General features: G+C 40.1%; 1 protein-coding gene across 1 annotated transcript in view; it reads left to right on the top strand.

Moving 5' to 3' along the window:
• The window catches only part of pde11a (phosphodiesterase 11a), a 31,329-nt gene extending 10,168 nt beyond the window's left edge, over positions 1-21,161 (top strand). The window contains exons 6-20 of the mRNA XM_031858705.1: positions 1,154-1,286; positions 3,210-3,285; positions 6,144-6,211; positions 6,308-6,400; positions 7,428-7,478; positions 10,129-10,275; positions 10,425-10,532; positions 10,788-10,897; positions 11,802-11,892; positions 13,568-13,668; positions 13,861-13,938; positions 14,018-14,081; positions 14,425-14,499; positions 15,359-15,442; positions 18,854-21,161. Coding sequence (XP_031714565.1) covers positions 1,154-1,286; positions 3,210-3,285; positions 6,144-6,211; positions 6,308-6,400; positions 7,428-7,478; positions 10,129-10,275; positions 10,425-10,532; positions 10,788-10,897; positions 11,802-11,892; positions 13,568-13,668; positions 13,861-13,938; positions 14,018-14,081; positions 14,425-14,499; positions 15,359-15,442; positions 18,854-19,090 — 1,516 coding nt within the window. The 3' untranslated portion in view covers positions 19,091-21,161. The remainder of the gene's footprint in view (positions 1-1,153; positions 1,287-3,209; positions 3,286-6,143; positions 6,212-6,307; positions 6,401-7,427; positions 7,479-10,128; positions 10,276-10,424; positions 10,533-10,787; positions 10,898-11,801; positions 11,893-13,567; positions 13,669-13,860; positions 13,939-14,017; positions 14,082-14,424; positions 14,500-15,358; positions 15,443-18,853) is intronic.
• The last annotated feature ends 2,020 nt before the right edge of the window (positions 21,162-23,181 follow it).

Raw genomic sequence — 23,181 nt, 5'->3', positions numbered from 1 at the left:
ATTCCCCAAGTCCTGCACTTGCCATAACTGATATGGTCACATCAAGGCAGTATTAATAACCACAACATTTATTTAAAATACCGAAAGTTAGAAATGAGTTGCAATTAAATAAATATCAGTCTGCTTGAGTGGCCAATTTAGTCTTTCTGACTAAACACACTCCCATATGGATCTGTGTTTCTGGTGTCGCATATTAATTAAATAGCCATTTTGTGATTTCAAGTAATAAAACTACACATTTGCTGACATGACAAAAGAAATACAGCATCTCTTTGATGACACTAGTTTCGCTAAAGGTTCGTATCTGAATATCAAGGGCTGCTGTGCAAGATTCATGTGTGTAATTAAGTGAATACATTTTGTGTCAGAAGGCGAGCGCACTGTAGGATTTCTAATGTGCCTTACAATCCCCAGCCGCCCCCATGGGGAGGATCATTTTGAGCGAGTGTACAATGCTGCTAGTGTGTCTGTGGCAGATAAATGACAGATGTGAGACAGGGGAGAGACAGAGACAATGGAGAGAAAGAATGAAGAAGTAGATACTATAAGGCATCTTGCCATCACACCCATGAGGGTTATTCCCTGCTGCACACACAGCTGTATCACTAAATCAAAGGAATTCAAAAGATCTGACAGAAGTGTCCCTGCATCTTTATTTTAGTCTGGAAAGACAAAAATGAGCCACACTGAACATGTAACTTGTTACGTTTGGTGAGGTAAAAAGTCAGCCCACTGCAGTAAATGTGAATGGGAGGTCTGTGCAGGGATGCAGGTGTTTCTGTGGCAGAGTGTGGGGGCGTTTGGCAATGAGGAAGACAATCACACAATTAACTTTTCATTACTTCATAAGCTGCAGGAGAAGCTTACTGATATCCTACTGTATGAAAAGTTCATTAAATGCAAGTCAACGTAAAACAGGGTCCACAAGGAGAAATAAGAAAGGCCTTTTGCCAGCTTGCAGTAAAAGAGAATACAATATTTTTACTTAAGTACAAAAGTTTATTTCTTATTCTTATCACAACAAAGTTATCATCTTAAGGATTGTGTTTGAGAATCAAACCTCTCCTGAGAAAAAGTGGAAAAATTTGTCCAAGTGCTGTTTTTCTCTGTTATGCTCCTTTTGTCATCCTGCCGTCTTATTCTCTGACCCTAGTTTCAAAGACAGTATGGAGAGGTCGTCTTACTCAGACTGGCTCATCAACAACAGTATCGCAGAGCTGGTAGCGTCCACAGGACTCCCCGTGAACATCAGCGATGCCTATCAGGATCCTCGCTTTGATGCTGAGGTAAACACACAATAGCATAACTTTCAAATTTGACATCCACGTGAAATGATCTCAACCAGCATTACAGACAAACCAGTAGGAAATATGCCTGTGACGATTATCATTCAGGTCATAGTATTTCAATGAAAACTAGACTTGGTTTTCAAGATGTGTCACCGCTCATCCAAGAGGCATCTTCATTTCAACTAAGCAGTGTAGAGTCCCAGGCATTTTGATGCTCTATGGGATGTTCACATGTCAATGTCACATGCGAGTCAATGAGGTCACATGTCACATTTCATTAAAGGAATACTTAGCCCACAAAATTACTCGCCCTGTGTTGCCTTGAATTCTTAAAAAAAACCTGATTTTCTTGCATGCCTCAACGCTGAACAAAGACTCAGAGAACAGAGTCTTATTCATCCAGTTGTTTGCTCAGCATGTCCCACACACATGCCTCTTTGCCTAAACCTTACTGTTTAAAACACTTTGCACTCGTCCGGACTCACATGTAGCGCACCTGCACAAGCGTGCGACGGTTGTTTTAAATAGTAACGTTTGGAAAGTAATGAGCATACGATTGAGTAAATGTGACTTGGATTAAACTGCACGAGTTACGTGAGTGTCTGCAATTGGATGTTTTCATGTAGTTTTGCTGTTGTTAAACCAAGACCCCACTTACTTCAATTCATCCAGACTCCTGTTTTTTAGAAAGATGGATGGATGGATGGATCAGACCTTTCTTATAGATAGCATCTGTGTTTGTTTGTTTTTTAATAAATTATTATTATTATTATTAAATGATTCTTTAAGAATTCAAGGCAACACAGGGTGAGTAATTGAAAGTATTCCCTTAATGGCTTGGGAGCGATGTCAGGATGGCATTTAGATTCAGTAGACAGATAGTTTAAACATACATGAAGAAGACCATCAATATGAAACAATAAGCTGTCTAAACGTTCTAATCAAGGTTTCATAACAATTCACATCAGTTAATTGGACTCTGATATTTCACAAGATTGTCATGTGACCTTAACGACTCACACAGGACCTCAAGGACTCCTCCAGGTGTGAAGATTAAAATGGCTGCCAGTCAGCAGGACTGATAATGCCTCTTGGGAAAGTCCTCAAAACCCAACATTAAGTTCAGTTGCCTTTAACTTAGTACTTTGTTTTATTGGCAACACATAGTCAGAACTTACAAACTGCCCATTTTTCAATTTTACAGCTGTTAATTGATCTCCGTTGGATAAAAGCCCTTTAACACCAAAATGCATCAAGCGCAGCTGCGTAGAGCTAATCAGAATCCCACAGCGGCTACCACAGCAGTCCGCTCTGCATCCAGGTGCAAGCAGCAAAAGTTTGACACGGTCAACCTTAAGCAGCAGTGACAGAAAAATGGAAAATGTGTGCTGGGCGGAAAAGCTACCAGCAGGCTCCCAGCGAGAAGCAGCAAGTTCTCTATATATTTCAATATAGAGAACTTGCTGCTTCTCGCTTTTCAAGGGCTTTAAGGGTTCTTATACCTCCTTATAGCCTTGCCCCTCCATTAGAGGTGAGGCATGTATGCATACTCAATACGGCAGTGATGAAAATATAATTTAATACTTGAGAGCTGGGTATTGTTTTAAATCTTCCAATACAAGGGCATATACTGCTAAACTTCCAATAGTAATACCTCACTTTGAAGAATATAAACATATTTTTTGAATTTGTTTCAAATGCATTGGTGCTTAATGCTCTGGTAGCAGTTGGAAGCAGTATATTCTGAATTAAATACAGTTTAAAATGAGTAAAATTGTGATTCAAATATGAAATTAGCAGATCAAAAATGAAGTAAACCAGCAGGGCTGTATAAAAGATTATTTTTGAAACAGTGCAGTAGGAAATGTTTTATGCAGATGCATGGTAATCCTCATATTACACTATTTCCACTGTTTTTAGGCAGACCAGTTCTCAGACTTCCACATCCGCTCTGTGCTTTGTGTTCCCATATGGAACAGCAACCACCAAATCATTGGTAAGTTTTCTCTTAAGTGTTTTTGATCTATGTACTTAAATATTTTTACTGGATATATCAATTCTTAAACTTTGCTCATGTTTATGAAAAGGTATCAAAGTTTGAGTATTGTAATACACTATAAGGCCAAAGGTATATGGACACCTGACCATTGCATTCATGTAGTTATCCTATTTAAAAACATATGTGATTGTCTAATTCAAATACCATGGATATTAACATGTAGCAACAACAAGCCTCCACCGGATCAGGACCGGATGTTAGACAACAACACCTGGCTTGCAGTTGGCGTGCAGTTCATTCCAAAGGTGTTGGAGGTCAGGGCTTTCTTTATTGTCCACGCTTTGTGAATAGGAGCATTGTCTTCAAACAGGAAAGTACCTTTCTCAAACTGTTTCCACACCGATGGAAGCACACAATGTCGTATGATGTATAGCTTTAACATTTACCCATAATAGGAACTAATGGGATTAGCTCAAACTATGACAAACAGCCCAAAAGACAGAGGTGTCTACATAATTCTGGCCATATAGTGTATCTATGGAGCACTCACATGCACTCATTATGTAAATATCCTTTTTTCCCCCTTTTTGCTGCATAGAAAATAGGGGAGAGGGGAGCTTGAGCATGTGTTCAGCTGAGGCTGCATGTGTGTGATTAGATCCATGCTGCACCATCACTCCGCACTTGGAGGTGGAGTTCCCTTCTTCTGCCTGTGTGCTTTGTGTTTGTTTCGCCCCAGGCCAACACCACACTGACACTCTGATAAATCATTGATCTCTCGTCTGGTTTTGGTGCTGGATATTGCAGGGAGGAGCAATGATAGCGCTCCTCTCGGTCCACTGAGATCTGACGCAGGAAGTCATCAGTTATGTTTGAGTGCAAAGTGATCAGCATATCTGCTGCAGATGGTTTGTTAAGACCTTTGTGTGTGTTTGTGTGTGTGTGTGTGTGTGTGTGTGTGTGTGTGTGTGTGTGTGTGTGTGATGTCCATGTGCGCTCATGTTTTTTTTTTTTTCTTCATTTGCGTAGGTGTAAGTGCATTTGTTGGGGAGGGGAGAGGGAAGAGGAAGAAGAGCAGAAAGAGAATGAGGGGAGAAAGAAATGCAGCATGTGTGGGTGGCACCTGAGGATCTGGAGTGAAAAGAAAACATTATACAAACAAAGCAGCAGGAGATGAAATTCTCAAGCCAAGGATACGTTCCTGTAGAAAATGTATGTCCTTGTGTCATCTGCCAAGGTTACATCCAGCTCCTTCAAAAGGTAACCACCGGAAATACTGTTGTGACTAAAACAACAATGAGGTTACTGTCAAATATCAAATGTGATTAAAATCATTGCACTTCCTTTGGCAATAGGCCATTCGGGGTACTTTACTAAAAGCAGATGGCAAGACAAGACGTTTTGGATGATTCATTTTTCAAATTATAAAACATGTTGGTTTTGCATGTTCTCCACGTGGCAGCGTGGGTTCTCTCCAGGTTCTCCGGCTTCTTCCCACAGTGCAAGCAGCAGAATAGGTATGAATGGTTGTCTGTCATGTCAGCCCTGCGATAGTCAGGCGACCTGTCCAGGGTGAACAATGCCTTCGCCCAATGTCAGCTGGGATCGGCTCCATGGCTCCATGAGTATACAGTTATAGATGATGGATGGATGGTCAGTGAGAGGAACTTGATTGCAGTGGGCTTGACTGGGATTTTTACAGATCATGATCAGACATTACGCGTGTAATGCTGAGACCTCTCACAGTTGGTTAGGTTTTTTAAAAAACTGGATTGGATTGAGATCTGGACTTGTCCATTCCGGGAAAGTTGTTTTTAGCGATTCATGTGTAGCTTTGACTTAATGTATAAAATCAGTAGAGTATCCCTTAAAGACGGACACTGACAAATATGTTCCACAAACTGCATGTCCCATTATGATAAACAGCTACTCGGTTACTTTGGGTTTAGCTTGGTTGTTTGGTACAATTCCTTCAGAGTCAACATTAGGCTGAGCCCCTTCCACCCACCACCACTAGTGAACAAACTGTAGATTGTACAGTCACACAACACATGGTGTGATTTATGTAAAAACAGCAAATTATTGTCATTTTATGGTTTTTGTGATCATAAAAAATAACAGTTGAATGTGGTGTCGTTAAAGATGATGCGGTGGCCACAGGGCTCCAAGCAGTCATTTAGTTAACTTTTATTTGGGGCCACTATATGCTGTAGCTCATCACAAATTGCATGCTCATTACAGAGGGAGCAACAATAGATCTGAGAAAACACCATCCCTGTATTTTAAATTGAATGACGGTGTAATGAAAATTGTTCTTAGGTACAGTGCTAATCCTGTTTCACCTCTATGAATCTCCAGCTATACATTGAAATTAAAATGTCACTGTGGTAGGGTTTGAAAATGGTAATGTATTGAATGGTGTCTGTTACGTATGTGTAATTACTTTTTAGCATAATTTCTCAGTGATAATAACATCTCTATCAATTAAATATGTACGCTTTATCAACAAAGCCTTCTACTTTTAATTAGATGATGAGGGAAGTCATCTAAAGAGGGAACACTGCTGTCAAATAAAAGGCTTCAGTCCAATTGTGGACAATAACTAGATGTCTGTTCAAAGATGATATTAAGTGAATACCAATTTCCCCAGTGCCACATTTTTGTCATACTCATATGGTGCTTTTTTTTGTGGTAGGATGTTGTTTCTCTGCTTAATTTCCATTAATAATGAATGTTAATCGCTGACGTGGGGTGTGTGGGTTTGATCTTTTAATTGGAGGCAGTTATAAGCACTGGAGTCTTGCCAATATCAAGCTGAAAAGATTACTGTTCTTATTGTGCGGTTTGTGTAACAGGTGTCGCCCAAGTGCTGAACAGGCTCGATGGGCAACCGTTCGATGACGCAGACCAGCGTCTCTTTGAAGTATTACATTTGCTTCTATATCTTTTCAACATACAGTGGGTGTATTTAGAAATTGTTGTAGTTGAGTATGTCTGCTTTTTGTTGTGCTTTTCTCAGGCGTTTGTGATCTTTTGTGGACTGGGCATCAACAACACCATCATGTACGACCAGGTGAAGAAGTCCTGGGCCAAGCAGTCTGTAGCTTTGGATGTAAGAACACAACATCCCATTCGATTTCCTGCCTCACATCATAATTAGAAAGTGAAAATATTAAATTTCCATGTTTTGAACAAGAAATCTTATTATTCACTTACATTTGCAAAAAGAAAATGACTATCTAAACTGTACCGCGGCTTCACAGTGTTGATTTTGCATCGCTCCTGCTTTATACTTCATCTTCCTTTTGTCTGTATGTTCATGCCCTCCGTCAGATGATGTTTCCCTGAGAGTCCTATCTGTTTTTGTATTCCATTATCTATAATGATATCTTTATTTTCCGTTCCAGTCAACACATATGCTCTGTGCTGAAACACAGAGCATATGCTGAAGTTATTGGAAACAACGGCTGCTGCATGGCTAATACAAAACCTCCTCTTACTTATCCTCTCTCCTGGGTCTTTGTGCTTGGCTTCCTTCATAGTCGCATATTTCCACAAGACTGTACGCATGGAGAAAGTGCTGATCTCTCTTTGTAGATAACCTTCTCACAAAGGTTTTATTGAAAATGAATAAGAGGCAGTGAAAAGCAATCCCTCATCTGCCCTGCATTTTGTAGGCATTCAGCAGTACTCAGCCTTTACAGTGCGTCCTTACATCACAATAGGGAGCGTTCAGGTGCATTATAGTAGTTAGCACCCCTCTGTTTCAAGATAGAAGCAGAGAACAGGAGAGGTAGATCATTTAAAGGAGAGGTACAGGATGAGCTAATATTTAGATGCATTGCTTCTGGCAGCACTGAATAAACATGAGCATTTATGGTCAAATAAGCAACTGGAGGTCTGTGCGAGGTATTTCTCTCAGGAAATGAAGCGAACATGGCCATGAAATCGGGGCTGACATCGCTGCTCTTGTAAACTGTTCCAGGGGCAAATGTTAACTTCCTCATCTGGAAGATCCACTGAAATGCCATAACACCACAGCGTGCAGTATTTTTCGCAGTAGCTTCTCTTAGAGCCCAACTGCTCATTTTAATAATTTGAAAAATTGTTGGCAGTGACACTGTGTCATTATTTTGCAGGTTCTGTCTTACCATGCCACTTGCTCCAAGACTGAAGTTGACAAATTCAAGGTAACATATATTCACTGTTATCATCATTACATTTGTCAGTTTTCTGCTTCTTGTTTATGAAATATAAGTTAAAAAAAAAGGCTTGGCTTCCACTGTAGGAAATGGTTTCTAATTTACAAAGAGACAGGTACTGTTCAAAACAAATAATAAGAAATCCAGTAGTATTTGAACACATATATGGCAAAAATACAGCAGTGGCATGTGCTAAACTTGTGCTGACCTATTAAGCTTGATTTTGCAGAGGAAACAAAACAGGTCCTTACTGCTAAATACATCAGACACAATCAAACAACAAAGCAGCAAATGACATCAGTCATTTCATCATCAAACACCAAGGCACACGCACCAGCGACTCACATCCTGCCGTTGTGTTTCACAATATTTAACAGTTCTGGTGGTAGTAATGTGCCAACAAATATAGCAACGTTCCAGCAAATGCAGGGAATAAGAAGACTGCTAGCAAGCAAACATGGGCAAGCAATTTAGAATTATTATTTTTTAGAATAATTAGTGATACACACAATATATTTTTGTAAAAACACTGAATGTAAATATAACTTTGTTTTGTTTCAAAGACAACTTCATAAGTTACCTTTCATACACAACCGAAAATAGTCCCCAATAAATGCTCTGTTGACTTCTGCTTTAGTAACGTTTGCTGTTCCCCAGCTGTTTTAGAAAAAAACCTGAAATGTCTTCCATAAAAATGAAGCTAATATTTATGAATCATTTTTAAAGATGCATGTCTTAAGTGTCACAGACAGAGTAGGTGAATTGGAAAGTAGTGAGACTACATTGATTTGTTGTTTCTGATCTTTTCATGGGATTTGTTGACAGTGAGAAACATTTAGAAAAACATCAGCCCTTTCCTTTAAACAAAACCTGTAAACCAAGATCATAAGAGTACATGTTTCTGCTATAAACTGTATTTTCCTTTTAATCAAATGACAAACGTTGCTAAAATACTAACTGTAGCTCGGAGGAACCATGTTCTAACGTACATTTTCTACAAAGTAGAGGATGAGGGATGATGTGGAGTTCTTACCCCCCTGTTACCTGGAATACTCAACAATTCCTCCGACCACAATGACAAAAGAAATCAATAAATGACAAAAGGACTCATATGAATGCTTTCTGACATTGTCTGGTGATGACGAGTCCTCCCTTTATATATTGCAGAGTACAAAAACTATCGTTGTGGATTACAATTTGTGATCATCAGGTTTGCTCTGGTGGTGCAGGTAATTGCCATAATAAAATGTAATTGTTCTGTAGATGTTTTCCTAAATGTATCTTCTTTTCATTGAGTAAATTACGACAAATTTAAAAAAAAGAAAATAAATTCTGCTAAACCCCTCCATTTAACAAAAGTATGATGCAAGGCATTAACAGTAAAATAGACTTGGCTAAAATGTAACTGCTATTTACGACAAGTTTAAGTCTTGGAAATTTGGCTTTATTTTACTCATGGGCCCTTTAATTAAGATATATTTTTCTAAATAAATAACAATCTCCCACTAACTTAAACGAAACAGAAAGATATATGGCAACAGAGAGGAATTATTGGCAGCCTGTCTTCTAGACTTAATATTCCTGTTACTCAGTAACACACAAGTAAAAGTATGGGCCGAGAATTCCCCAATGAAAATAAACTAATTGTGGTATTTGAAATGGATTACTCCAATCAATAGGCAATCATTCTCAATGAATTATTTATAAAGAGTAAAAAAGGAAATTATCTACACTTTTAATTAGCATGACACTTCTGAAATATAGATATGACCTATTTCCCTGCACTTTCATGTGTCGGATTTTCCCCTGTGGCCATCACCGCAAAGTAGCAACCCCGCTTCCCAGTGAGCTTGTGTGATCTTTCAGCCCCCTCATCCACAATGCGCTCTGCTTCCTGCCTTTCCCCCACTTTCTTTCATAACTGCTCTACATATGGAGCCTCACCGAGTACACTTGACTGGGATTCCACCCTGAGTGAAAATGGCATGCGGCAAACAAACCTGCGGCTGACATTTCGTAACCCGGGGCTGTGAATTAAGAGAGAGGAGAATACCTGCTGACCTGACGGGCAAACATTTGTGTGGGGAAAACATGGTGCTCTGGTAACTGCTAGAGTAGAGAGAGGGAGAGATAAAAGAGAAACATGGCTGCACTGCAACTCCAACACAGATCTGTAAAAGGGCTTTGACTCAGTGGAATGAGATGCAGGTTAGAAAGCATGAAATATTTATATTATAAATGCTGAGTAGAGGCAGATAAGACATATCTGCTCATTAGACCACACTGAAGGTGGCAGACATGGATGCTTCAGAATGAATATGGTTAATTGGATTCACATACGTGTTATGCGTTTTTTGTATAATAATGAAAAAAAACCTGTTGATTGCTACTGCATAACCATGTTTGTCAATGAGCTCTGAAAGTAAACAACAGTAAAATCTTCTGGTAAAGCTCCCTCATTAAACTTAACCCTCTCTAAATGAGTCCTCGGAGTCATAATTAACATGTCTACATGTTTCCATGTGTCATCTGAGAGTGGCATAGCATCCTCTGACCCCTCTGTGCTCTTCTCCTCTCTGAACCCATATTCTCATGTTCTCTTTCTTCCTTAACGTCTTCTCTGTCCATGATGAAACAGGCTGCCAACATTCCCCAGGTTTGCGAGCTGGGCATCGGTAAGCTCTCCTTTGATGACTTCTCCCTGGACGTTGACGCCATGATAACGGCCGCTTTGAGAATGTTTACGGAGTTAGGAATGCTGCAGAAATTCAAGATTGATTATGAGGTGAGACCACTGATTGTCTTTATCTATTCCCTTTGAATACTTGACTGAATCTGCCCAGAACGAAATTCCTTTGGTTTGATGAATCCTAATGTGTCGTCGTGACAACTGCTGACCCATGTGCTCATCCCGCTCTCTGTCTTCCCCTCCAGACACTATGCAGATGGCTGCTGACTGTCAGAAAGAACTACAGAATGGTTCTCTATCACAACTGGAGACATGCCTTCAACGTCTGCCAGTGCATGTTTGCAATGCTAACGGTAAAGATCATGCTGCTATAGCTGCAGATCGTGAGTTCACTTTCCATCAGAGACATTTGCATTAAGGAATAGACTATTTATAGCCAATATTCATACATTTTGAGTTATCGGTAAAAGCTCTGCTCATTGAGGAAGCTCTCAAACAGTATACGCAGCAATTCAGTTTCATAAAATAAGAGATGCAGCTCTTATTTGTGTGAGCATGTGTGTATTTGTTTGTCTTCTCATTGGCCTCCTTTCCTCTGTGCCAATCAGACAGCGGGCTTCCAGGAGACTCTGACAGAGGTGGAGACCTTAGCGCTGATTGTGGGTTGTGTCTGCCATGACTTGGACCACAGGGGCACCAACAACGCTTTTCAGGCAAAGTAAGTATTCCCGCTTTATCTCTCGGTTTCTGCCACACCCACACAAACACACACACACACACGCACACACAGAAACACGCTCCCTCCTACACACTGTTTATAGTGTGTTTTACCACCTGCAGCAGTCCAGCCCAGATCAGCAAGAGTCAAGTGGCAAGTTGTATAAGGCTTATATAAGGGTCTGCTTAACGATGAATTGCTTGGATTTAGTGTTTTCTGCCCTCACAAAGGTTATTATAGAAGTCTACAGTATAACCGTCAGACATTAGCAGGCACTTGGTGTTTTCCGGTTTTACAGGCAGAACTGTACTGTGTTTATCCCCACTTCTTCATTGTATCAGGGGTTGCTTGCCTTCTAAATATGCTCATCCCAACATGTGACATCTAAAAGTCTGCACTTGTACCTCATAGTCATTGTTTCATTTCAATTCCATGTGCTGGACGACAGAGCCAACACAATGAAAAACATATTACCGTCCTCATTGTGTCTGACTTTACTGTAACAGTAAAAACAAACCTAAAACTTTGTAAAACCCAGACATTATTTACTACGGAAATCACAGACAAACTGAAAACTAACTAAACTAATGGAATATTCAAAACTTTAATACCCTGCTACCTTCATTACACCAGACCCAGTTTTGAGTATTTTTCTCCACATTAAATAATGATATCATATTTAGTGTTGAACGGTTATAGCGTTATAGGTTATGGCTTTCCAGCGTCTTTCATTATGGCGTCATAAGTTAGCGACAGAGTGCAGAGAGAAGTGGTGAGGCAATTACAACAGACTCAACAGCAAACTTCGTTTCTCACTATGTGTTGAATGCTGATTATGTTTTCTCTCTCCTTGATCCCTGTGTGTGTGTGTATGTGTGTGTGTGTGTGTGTGTGTGTGTGTCAGGACGGGCTCAGCCCTTGCTCTGCTTTATGGGACCTCTGCTACACTGGAGCACCATCACTTCAACCATGCCGTTATGATCCTGCAGAGCGAGGTGCACTATGTTCCAATACCTGCTCCAATGCAGTCACCATTGAGGTTCTGCTAATGCAGACCAATGCATGTTAAACCAGAGCAGAGTCCTGGAAGACTGGAAACGGCTCTTTCCTCCTGTTCCCAGTCTTACAGTATGCTGCTGGCGGTAGATTCACATTTAACATATTTGACAGATATGAAAGTGCTATTATATACATGGTACAGAAGGCAAAAAGGCGTATTTCAAAATAAACCTATAAAGTGATGTAATTACATTGAACCATGACAATACACCTGACTGGGTATAAAGGGTGCAGTACACTCCTGTGTCTTAGCTATTATAGGTTTCTCTCTTCACTTTCTAACCATCTAAATAAAGTGTGTGCCGACTGCGCCTGAAGGCAACCATGTGTTGGTTCAATGTCTGTTGTATGTGAGCCAGTGACCGAATAGCTCATGCTGCCCTCAAATCAATGTAATTACAGAGGCGATGGATTTAGAGGTAATTGGTTGAGAGAGAAATTTTACCAGGTGACCGACCGCCTTTGCATGAAGTTGTAATTAAAGACGTTTTGAGGGAGCAGCTGAGATGAGGCTTAGTAGGGTTTGTTCCCGTGGCTTCATTATCATGGTGCTGACAACACAGTAAGCTGACATGCTGACACAATGGTTGCTTGCAATATCGTAATGGTTTCTGTTGATACTGGGGTTGAACTACTGCTGTCCTATTAGCGTACACATGAATAATGTGGCTAATTCAAGTCAAAAGCTCACGATTCAATCCGCGAGTCTGCACAAACCATTAATTTAAAACTCTTAAAGTCATTCACTTCCTTTGTGTCTCTCAATTTCCTCCTGTCATTCTCAATGTTACTCCCCTCCCTTCTTCATCCGCTCCAATTGTGACAGAATGAGAGAGACGTGCTTTGTGTCGCTGCTGCTACGTATAGCTCAATATTTGATGGGAACACATGCTCGTGAAGGGAATCACATGCGCTTTACACTTGGATTTGCAGCGTTTAAAAGGAAAAAAAAAATGGTCACCAGTTTTGAAGATGTCTGCTACTTTCTGCAGGTCCCCTCCTTCACACTCTTTTTCTGTTATCACCTCTACATCTGTTTTTCTCTATTCTCCCGAAGAGGGTGCCTAAGTGGTGAATGAATGTATAATGCATGATGGGGAGAGGCCTGTTTTAATGACGGAGAGCCTCAAGTGAGAGATCTGCTGGCTTCCCTCCTCCCCATTCAGTTTTAGTATTGAGTCTTTTTTTTTTACCATTATAGTTTAGTTAGCAAAAGCGTTTTTCATTAAAGACTCACTCCCTCATTCACTTCCCCCTATATTATCAATAGTACAGTGTGTATTGAATGAACACACGTTGCATTCATTGTGTGATTGTTAACAAAGAGCAGTGTATGCCACAAACTACATTGTGGGAATCTTTAAGGACGTACATTTCACACACTAAACAGGACACTGGCAGACAGTAAATTATCTCTGTCAGCTAGTATTGTCTGGTTCAAGCTGTTTTTAAATAATTCAAAAAAGTCTCTAAAATAAACCCATGTAACAAGTAATATGGACTTTCTGTTTAGTTTAAATTGACAGGGAAAAATAGTTCTTTATTTTAGGCTCCTTGTGAAAATGTCTTGCGAAATTCGTTATCATGTTATCTCTGTATGTGTCTCCACAGGGTCACAATATCTTCTCCAACCTCTCGTCCACAGAGTATGGGGCCCTAATGCAGCTGTTGAAACAGTCCATTCTGGCCACAGACCTCACACTTTACTTTGAGTATGTTCTGCTACTGTTAAATCTCCTGACAGTGAGATGTCCACTGGCTGACCCCAGTGTACTAACCCATTGACAATGAAGCATACTGGTCCCTGTACAATGTTTACTACAGGTTTCTTTTAGGTAACACTGCCCCCTTGTGGATTTTATGTCACTTACACTTACATATACAGATGTCGTGTTTCCTTTCAGGAACAGAAACACCTTCTTTGAGCTGGTCAGCAAAGGAGAGTACAACTGGAATCTGAAGGCGCATAGAGACATGTGCAGGTAATGCCCTGCTCACACAAACATGGTAGCTCTTTAATACCATCAATACTATGTGAAATAAATGTCTGATTCCTCTCAGATCCATGATGATGACAGCGTGTGATCTCGGTGCTGTCACTAAACCATGGGAAATATCACGCAAGGTGAGAAAAACTCTCAAATGTATGAAATGAATGTATTTCTAAACCATTCATCTAGAGTGGAAATAACTGGTTGATTAATTGCTCAAAAGAAAAAATAATAACACCAAACATTCCCTAGTTCCTGCTTCCAAACTGTAGGGATTTTCTTCTTTACTTTGTCTTACAGGATTGTAAAATGAATGTATTTGGGTTTTGGGGTGTTTGACGTCATCACCTTGGGCTTTATGATATGGTGACAGGCATTTTGCACTAATTTCCTTACATTTTATATAGACCAAACGATCAACTGAGAAAACAATTGAAAGAAAATAATCCCTGCATTCCTCCTTTTCACTCACTCCAGGTTGCAGAGTTGGTGACCAGCGAGTTCTTCGAGCAGGGCGACAGAGAGAGATCAGAGCTGAAGCTCACACCCTCTGTGAGTCCACACAACCAACTCTGGTTTTGTGCTTTTTTTTTGCAGTTTGTTTCACCTCCGTGTCCTCCACTGAGCTGATGACACCGCAGATATATTTTCCCCACAGTTCCAAAACTGCTCCACTGCCTCGCTGCTGTGCCAAGAGCAAACTGTGTACCTCGTAACACAGCAAAATTCAAAGCAAACACTGACCTTTCCATTCATCCAACTGTAAACACACGAGGCATTGTGGTGTATTGGAGCTCTACTAGCTTCGACTAGCCCGGATAATAAATCATATTTGTTTTTCTCATATAAATGTAAAAATAGCAGAATAATAATAGCAAGGAAAGACTTTGGTCCTAATGAAGATCTTAATTCATAACGTATTCTGTCGTCAAAGCAACGAAACTACAACAGAGAAGCCCTGTGCGTTTGATTGACGAGCTTTGAAGGCTGAACTGTGTTACAAGTTCTTAAAAGGGAACAACCAACAGCTTTCTGTGTGCAATAAATAGCTGTTGACTAATTGGGCCAGGACAGATTTGCCTCCCCTCTGAAATAACTAATGCCGTAGCCTCGGGTCTGCCGCTTGTGTCAAACCTTTACCGCTCTGTGTGAGTGGGTGTTGGAAATTAAATATTAACTTCTAAGTCGTAGCCCAGTAACTATCTCTGAAGCACAGCTGTTCAGGCTGCAGAATAATGAGATACAATAGAAAATGTACGTGAAATAAGCTCAAGAGCAGAGGGAGACTTTTGTCAGTAACAGCAGCTCTTTAGGATTGTAAGCCTGGCTTGTAGGTGAGCAGATCCACAATACTCCCTTGTTTCTCCAGCACAAATGTAAGTGTAAATACATTTGAACTTTTGTCTTACAGGCCATCTTTGATCGAAACAGGAAGGATGAATTGCCAGGACTTCAGCTGGAGTGGATTGATGGAATTTGTGCACCGTTATACGAGGTAAAAAGCTTGAAGCTCTCTAGCCTTCGCTGTGTGTCGTGCTTGTATCACTCACACACACACACACACACGCACACATCCGCCTCTGACATCAGTAGGCGCTGTCCTTCCTCAGCTATTGTCCCCCTCACTGACGCCAGCAATGAAGCTGTCACCAACAACTATTCAACTTTTTCTTTGCCCGCTACAGATTTCTCACTGAAAAAGAAATTCTGTTGCTCCGAAAACAACTTCAAGGTTGCATCCTGTTCTTTTGAGAACAGCAGAATGAGTGTGCACTTTCTGACTGCAAAACCGCTCAGAGGTAGTGGAGTGTGTGAATAGAGCTGTGATGTTAGGCGGGTTAAATCCCCTCAGGAAGACGGTGTACTTTGGGCTTTACTGCACAGTAATGAAGGAATGCCTTTTTGGCTAACGCACAGATAGAGACGCTTTTTTTTTATTGTAGGATCCGGGCCGAGCAAATGTTAGGGTCAGACTTAGAGCTAGTGGTTATCTTTCAGGGAATTAATGGAAATCTATACTGTGTCCTCGCCAGTATAGTAATGTGGGTGCGTGTCTTTCTGAATGACGTCAAGACAGACTCACCTGCTCCTCCCACTGCCGGCAGCAGCAGCTGTGTGGGAGAAAGATGCAGGCGGACTTACTGAGGAGATCAGGTCTGTTAAGAGATGAGCCGTGCTGAAGCTAACAGTTGTGAAGGGAGTCAAAGATGAAATAGTTCATTCGTTCTTACAGCACTGGATGATATTCTCTGCTTTTGTATTGTTAAACCTCCTTTTTTACTGTCGTATCAAACACATTACTCTTAGTCATCGTGAGGAGAAAACAAACAACAGATCAGCTTCACGGCTATTGAATTATCCCAGGATCAGTGTCAAAAGTTAGAGTAGACGTATCTGTGCAGGGGCTTTGGTTTCACCATTGTTACAGTCTGTGTAGTGTAGATAGAAAGCATCAAAGCGGTGTGTGTTGTCTGCGTGGGGGGTTTGTCCACACTGCCTCACGTAAAGGCTGATGGTTGGAGAATGCAGATATGGAGCTCACGATCATGCTGCTGCCAATTAAACTTGCGAGGGGGAGGACGGAGGAAGTTCAGAGCCGGCAGGGTTTTTGTTTGTGGGCGTAAGAGATCTCATTCTTGATCTCGCTGATCTCCTTCTCCTGGTGGTGGCTCGCTACTTTGTAGAATATTAATCCCCCATTATATAACCTTCCATCTTTATACCCCACCATATGACAGTCTTCTTCTTCTTCTTCTTCTTCTTCTTCTTCTTCTTCTTCTTCTTCTTCTTCTTCTATCTCTATCTCTATCTCAGTGGAATAATGATGCTGTGCAAACTAATGACAATGTTCCACTGTGGATATATACTTTAAAGAAAGCGGGAAATTGCTCTCCTTTGAAAAAAAAATTCAGATCTTTTAAACAGCAAAAGATAAACACGATCAATCCACTCGGTTTTTGTGTGTACTGTGTAGGCCACATGCCATCACAGTGTGATATTATTTTCTTTAACAGTTCATCTGCAGATCATTTTCTCTATTAATCGTCTGGTTTATAAAATGTATAGAATTGTTCTCTGTGCAATGACAATGACAATACATTTGAATCTAATCTATGTATATATATATATATATATATATATATATATATATATATATAACCTTTTTTATCATTACAAAAGATGAAAAAAGCAGCAAATCATCCTGTTTGAGAAGCTGGAACAAGTGAATGTTAAAATAACCTAAATGATGATTCAATCATCAGCTAATTGTTTCAACTCACATGCCAATGCTGCAAACACAGATGTGCGAAAACACAAAATGAGTCTGATTCCATACAGACATCGACTTCATCTCAAATCACAGAAATGGTGATTGTATTGTGCTCGAATGTTGCTCGGCATCACAGGTGAACAGCTTCATGATTAGTAGCGCGCATATTCCAGCAATTACAATACTGTGAATTATTGAGGCTCACAGTTTTTAAAACATCTTTCAGGACATTCTTAATGAATGAATGAGTGGGCAGACGGCTGTTTTTAATAAATGGTCTCGATGTCTGAACTTGGCCACATTATAGATCTTTGTTTTGGTTGACCGCCCACACGAGTGTTTTAATTGTTCTTATGAGTTAGTGAATATACCCTCTGAATATAAATTGAAATATCCATTGAAAGTTCAATTAATTGGCAGCTGAGATTAGTTGTATTTTCTCCAAAAATAACAATGTATTTGATCTCCCTTTCATACACAATGCCCAGCGTGGATGTACTTAACTTTCTATTTATTTCATTTATGTGTGAATAATGTGTTGGTATGTGGTGCCCATGCCCACATTATATTTCCATAGAGTACAGGGTTAATTACAGACTTCCCTGGGAATCCAAAAGACACAGTAGACAATTTGAGGAGAACAGAGGGAACAAAATCCCCCGTCTCTCAGGTCATTTATTAAAATGGTTGATGACAGCTTTGACTACATTGCCACTTACAGTTCAACAGAGACGAATGCCAAAGGCGACTTATCTCAGTCATACATGTGCTTCTAATCTCTAAAGAGCAGCCGCTTCATTGTCTTAAACTATCGAGCTACTGTATGTTGCTGTTATTGTACCGTGTTCTCTGCATTGTTGACATTTGATTAATAATGCGCTGCTTTTCCAGTTCCTGTCTGTGTTTCTCATGTGTTACCATTACATTCCAAGTCAAGGAGCTAAGCATCCAGTTTTCTGAAAATTAATTACTTGTCGATGTTAAAACAATGTAGAAGGTCATTTGAACAAAACTGAATATTCTGAAGGTGTTCCTCAATGATTCTTCCAACCATCTAGGTGAACAAAATATTTACTTTGCTGCACAATCATTAAGATTTTAGTTTCTCAAATTGCGACTATATTTCCTAGTCCAAGAAGCTGGACATGACGTATGTAAAACATCAAAGGTGCGATTTTCAGAGCATTAAAATAGCAGCAAACAGCTATTTGCTGGGGCAGTAATGTCTACCTGAGCAGAGAATGAAGCTACACTCCCGCTGTGTGAGTTGTAATACGAGCTTCTCTGTGCTTTGTTAATGTGGCCGGTCCGGCAGCACGTGCATGTTATTGCACAGCGGTGCTTTGAGCTGAATGCTAACATTAGCATGCCATGCTGAAGTTAGCATTCAGCTCAAAGCACCGCTGTGCCTACACACAGCTTCACAGAGCTGCAAGCATGTCTGTAGACTCTTTTAAACATATTATCAAGTAATTATTTTTAAGAAAAACAAATGGCTCTGTGACCGGAATGTAATGCTAAGGCCCTTAATAGATGCGGCCTTTGCTTCTCATACTGATGGTGTTTTTTGTCTTTTGTATTTCATTCAGTGTATTTTGCCATTCTCATCTTTCTCCCCCTCCTCTCTCCCCCTAGACTCTCGTCAAGTTGAATCCCAAACTTCAGCCGATGGTTGACATGATCAAAGCTAACAGGGCCAATTGGGAGGAACTGAACAAGAAGAGACAACGTGGCCAGAGTGTTTCTGCACCCTCGAGCCCCTGCAGTGGAGACAGCACAGACACAATCGGCTGCACTGTGGCCAAAACAGGCAGCAAAACCTGCTGCAGCAGCAGCGATGCTGACGGAGCACCATCTAAACCAGTTAGTTAGCTACTGATGCCATCTCCAAGCTGATCTATTAGGCTTACCTCCTCTTAAACGCAGCCTGCAACCGAGGCAGTGCATGCAGAGGTTCTTGGGCTCTGCTCGTCTTCGCTTTTACAGCTAGAGATGAGCTTTAGACTTGAGTGCAGCGCTGTCATAGAGGTTTTTCTGCCACCTTCAGTCTTCCTGTGCTGAAGGCTGACCGAGCTGTGTTTGGCGGGCTTGTCGGAGCGGCTACAAATCAGCTGATGACACCACGTCAGCAAAGGAAACTCAAACCAATGTGTCAACCTGTCAGCCAGCGAGTTAACACTAATTATTCCGGGCATTGGACAGATTTGTGGGCACAAGGCATGGAGAATATGAGAGGAATGTTTGTTTCTGCTGTGGTTCGTCTTGCTCTCGGTACCTCCTCATTGCTCGCATTTTGTCCGGGGTAACAAAGATATTTTTTGTAAATATATACATAGACTATTAAGTTGTTTACAAGTGCTGTTTAAGAACCTGTAAGCTCTGGCTTGTAATGTGGCTGTAGAGTTTCTGAAGGATAAAGGAGTACAGGAACAGCAGGACCTGTGACAATGCTTGCAATGCAAATTGAGTGCTCCGCTCCCTCCCTCCCTGTGCCTTGTTTTAAGAGCCTATTGAAAAATGCATGGCCTCCTCACCGAGATTCTTAGATGGAAATCCAAGTTGAACCATGACTTTTATTGCCATAATTTATGAAAAACCAATGACTGCAGCTCTGTCTTGATCCCATGTCAGCCACAAAGCATTAACATTCTATACATAAAGACATCTATTTTGCCCAATTTTATAAATGCAGGGTCCCACTTGTCACACACACACACACACACACACACACACACTAATACACACACAATGTGCCTTGATGAAGTTGTGCTGACATCAATTCACTTCTGCAGAAATTGCATCTGCTGATTTAACACAGACAGCTGAAGCATACGTTCAACTAAAACACCCTAAACTAAGAGTAGTTGATATTTGAAGAAATACACTTACCATTCTATTATGTGTTTGCAGGCAGCCGAAGGTAAGCTCAGCTTTGCACAAAGACAGAAAACAGGGGGAAAAAGCTACCTGGCTCTGTCCACAAAAGACATTCAGTTTACTGTCACAGAGGAGTAAAGAACTTAGAAATGATTCATATTAAAGAAGCTGGAATCTGAGAGTTTCGTCTTTTTTGTTGTCAAAATAGTCTAATATTTGAGAACTAATCGATTCATTGTTGCAGCTCTAGATATAACATGCTGTATAGTTTGAGAACTTTCAAGGTGCTGGTAGGTGGATTTTGATACCTCTGGATAGAGTCAGGCTAGCCGTTTCTTCCTCCTTCCTGTCTTTATGCTAAGCTAAGCTAACCAGTAGCTTTATTTGAAAGTGGCATCCTCCAATCTAACTTGCCGTCAGAAAGCGAATAAGTGTATTTCCTCAAATGTCTGACTTTTGCTTTAATAGGATTTATTTTCTTCTCTCAAATCTCACAAATGCTACTTAAACTGCTTTTATGATTTCCAAAAGAAGACTGAGACACTGACACTTAGTACTGAAGTGCCCATATTATAGTATAAAAGTATTATTTTCTGGGTGGGGGTTTGCCTTATGAAATGTGTTGTAGCTTTGTTAATTGGAGTTTAAAACGTGACTGTGCACATTGTGTGGCATGGATCTGTACTCTACTGTATTTTAGTTAAAGAGCTGAATTTAACTCGACCAGAAACATTTTGAATTGCATGTTTTATGCAGTATTAAATTCAACCACTTGCTAAGGATGTAGCAAACATGTGAGCCAACAAATACCTCGTATTTTGAACTTCGTCAGTAAACACATTATCTCATCGGAAATGCATGATTTAAATTCTATTGCATCATGTAACGTGAATTATGGATATCGCTGTTCTATTTTTCTATTAGGTCTCCAAATGTGGCCAAACTACTTTGTCCTTTTTGCAATGTAACGTGCTTCTTGTATTTCTTCTTTACTCACCCATGTTTGGACTGTGGATTTATTTATCAGCGGGCTGAACTGAAAGAAACCTCGGGCATGAAAAGGCAAATGTGCAATGTTTCTGTTCAGAGTTTAAATAAAAATATGCATATGTATAAAAATATACATTCTCTGGTATATTATGACAATACATTTAGACAAGTATTTGACATACTATTTCCCTTTCATGCTACTTTAAACTTCTACAATTCAGAGGGAAATATTGTTGGTTCATTGAAAGTTTGATTTTACATACAACCAGATGATGATCTTATAACATATGATGAATTGTTATATTCAAATATCCAACAGTATATACAATTGTTAAAATTAGCTCTGACTTGCCCAACTACTAGGGATGGAAAGAGTACTAGGAAATGATACTGTACGAGTATTGTTACTCTAAAAAAGTTATTCAAGAAAAAGCAAAAGATCTTCTGTAAAAACTTACATAAAAGCAGGTCAGTTAAAATGTGCTTAACATTATCTCTTCACATTTTTAAAAAGTAACATGATGATATATACTGCTTTTAAATAAACACTCTTTGGCAACAAAATAAATTGCATTAAATGTCAACGTACACACAAGTGGAACAACATCACAGCATAGAGTCCTTGTGTCCAAACCAACTGTAAATTGAATTTCTTTTCAATCCCAAAGCCATTTATAACCAGTCCACTCAGTTTCGCTGCTCCCAGTATAATCAATCATTCAGCCTCTCTAGTCCCAGTATAACCAGTCCACTCAGCCTTTTTGTACCACTATTCTCTTCAACATTTTCAAACTCTTTGAGTTGAATGAGGCTTTGCAGTCAGAAACAGCAGGAAGTCCTCAAACACCTCACTGAAGGTAAAAGTTCCTCAGTGAAAGCAGAAGTCACCTGTAGGATCCACAAAGAGCATTTTTGGGGCCCCATGGCATCACGTGACGGACTTCCTGGGGTCTTGGTTACAACAAAGATACTCAATTACAAAATACCGCATTACAAGCTCAGACAATGATTTGAGATTTTATAGATTTGTGTTCTCTAAAGTGCCGGTAGTCATTGGTCATAATCTGCTCACATTCACTTTTCCCACTGGAGGTAATAGACTCTGGACATGCCACTGGTCTCCTAAAGGGGCGTGGCAGTGGGTGACAAAGAAACTGGAAAGAAAGGAAACTGGCATCTATTGTGATAAGCGGTAATTGCAGGTTTGTTTTTGGATTCACTTACCATAAATCTTAACAGGGTCTGCGGACAAAGCTTGATTTTTTTTCAGGGACTGTCAATCAGTTAACACTTATGCTAAATATTTCATGTATATATATACACAAACAATGTAATTGTATTATATGTAACAGTACATCTTTCTGAAAATGCATAATTTTCCTTAAGTGACATTTCCAATGCAGGACATTTTATATTCCAGTCTTTCTACTTTTACTTACATTAAGGACCAGTGACTCTGCGCAGTAGTCTACAATGAGTATTTATCCCAGTGCAGTGCTGACCTCATGTGGACAAATGTATCTTTGCACATGAAATGCTATCCGTGAATACTGCAGATGTACACACATTACTTTGAAAAGAAGTTGCATAATGCGGTCAGGATTAGAAAAGATAATACCAAAGAAAATTAGAATTAGCTGCAAATATATGAATCTGTAATCAATATTCCAAAACTAACAAATGCATTGATTGATCAGATATATTGTTTAATCCTTTATGTGGTATTTATACCCGCTGTATTCATTCACACGATCATGTGTATTAAGCCAGAGTGAGAGTGTGATAACTGCATTTCATCGTCCACGGCTGATCTCTATTGCTGTTGATGGCTGTGACGTCAGCAAGCAGCGCGTGGGTGGCTGTGTGGGTGAAGATGATTTCCTACTGAGCCTGTGTGGAGCAAACAAAAGAAATCTTCCTGTCAGGAGGCGTAAGACAGGCGGTTTTAAACTTCTTTGTGCTGGATTACTTTGAACTCAGTGTGGCACAGGTAGAAAGAACAAAAAGCTGCTCCGAGGCTCCTGTTGACCCTCTTAGCGCCGTCTGACAACATTAATAAAAGCTACTATTGAAGAGCTGAATTGTAAATGGTGTAC

Source organism: Anarrhichthys ocellatus, unplaced genomic scaffold, assembly GCF_004355925.1.
Source record: "Anarrhichthys ocellatus isolate YVR2014 unplaced genomic scaffold, GSC_Weel_1.0 scaffold20, whole genome shotgun sequence".
Taxonomy (NCBI): Eukaryota; Metazoa; Chordata; class Actinopteri; order Perciformes; family Anarhichadidae; genus Anarrhichthys; species Anarrhichthys ocellatus.
This window is presented reverse-complemented; position numbering and strand designations above follow the sequence as displayed.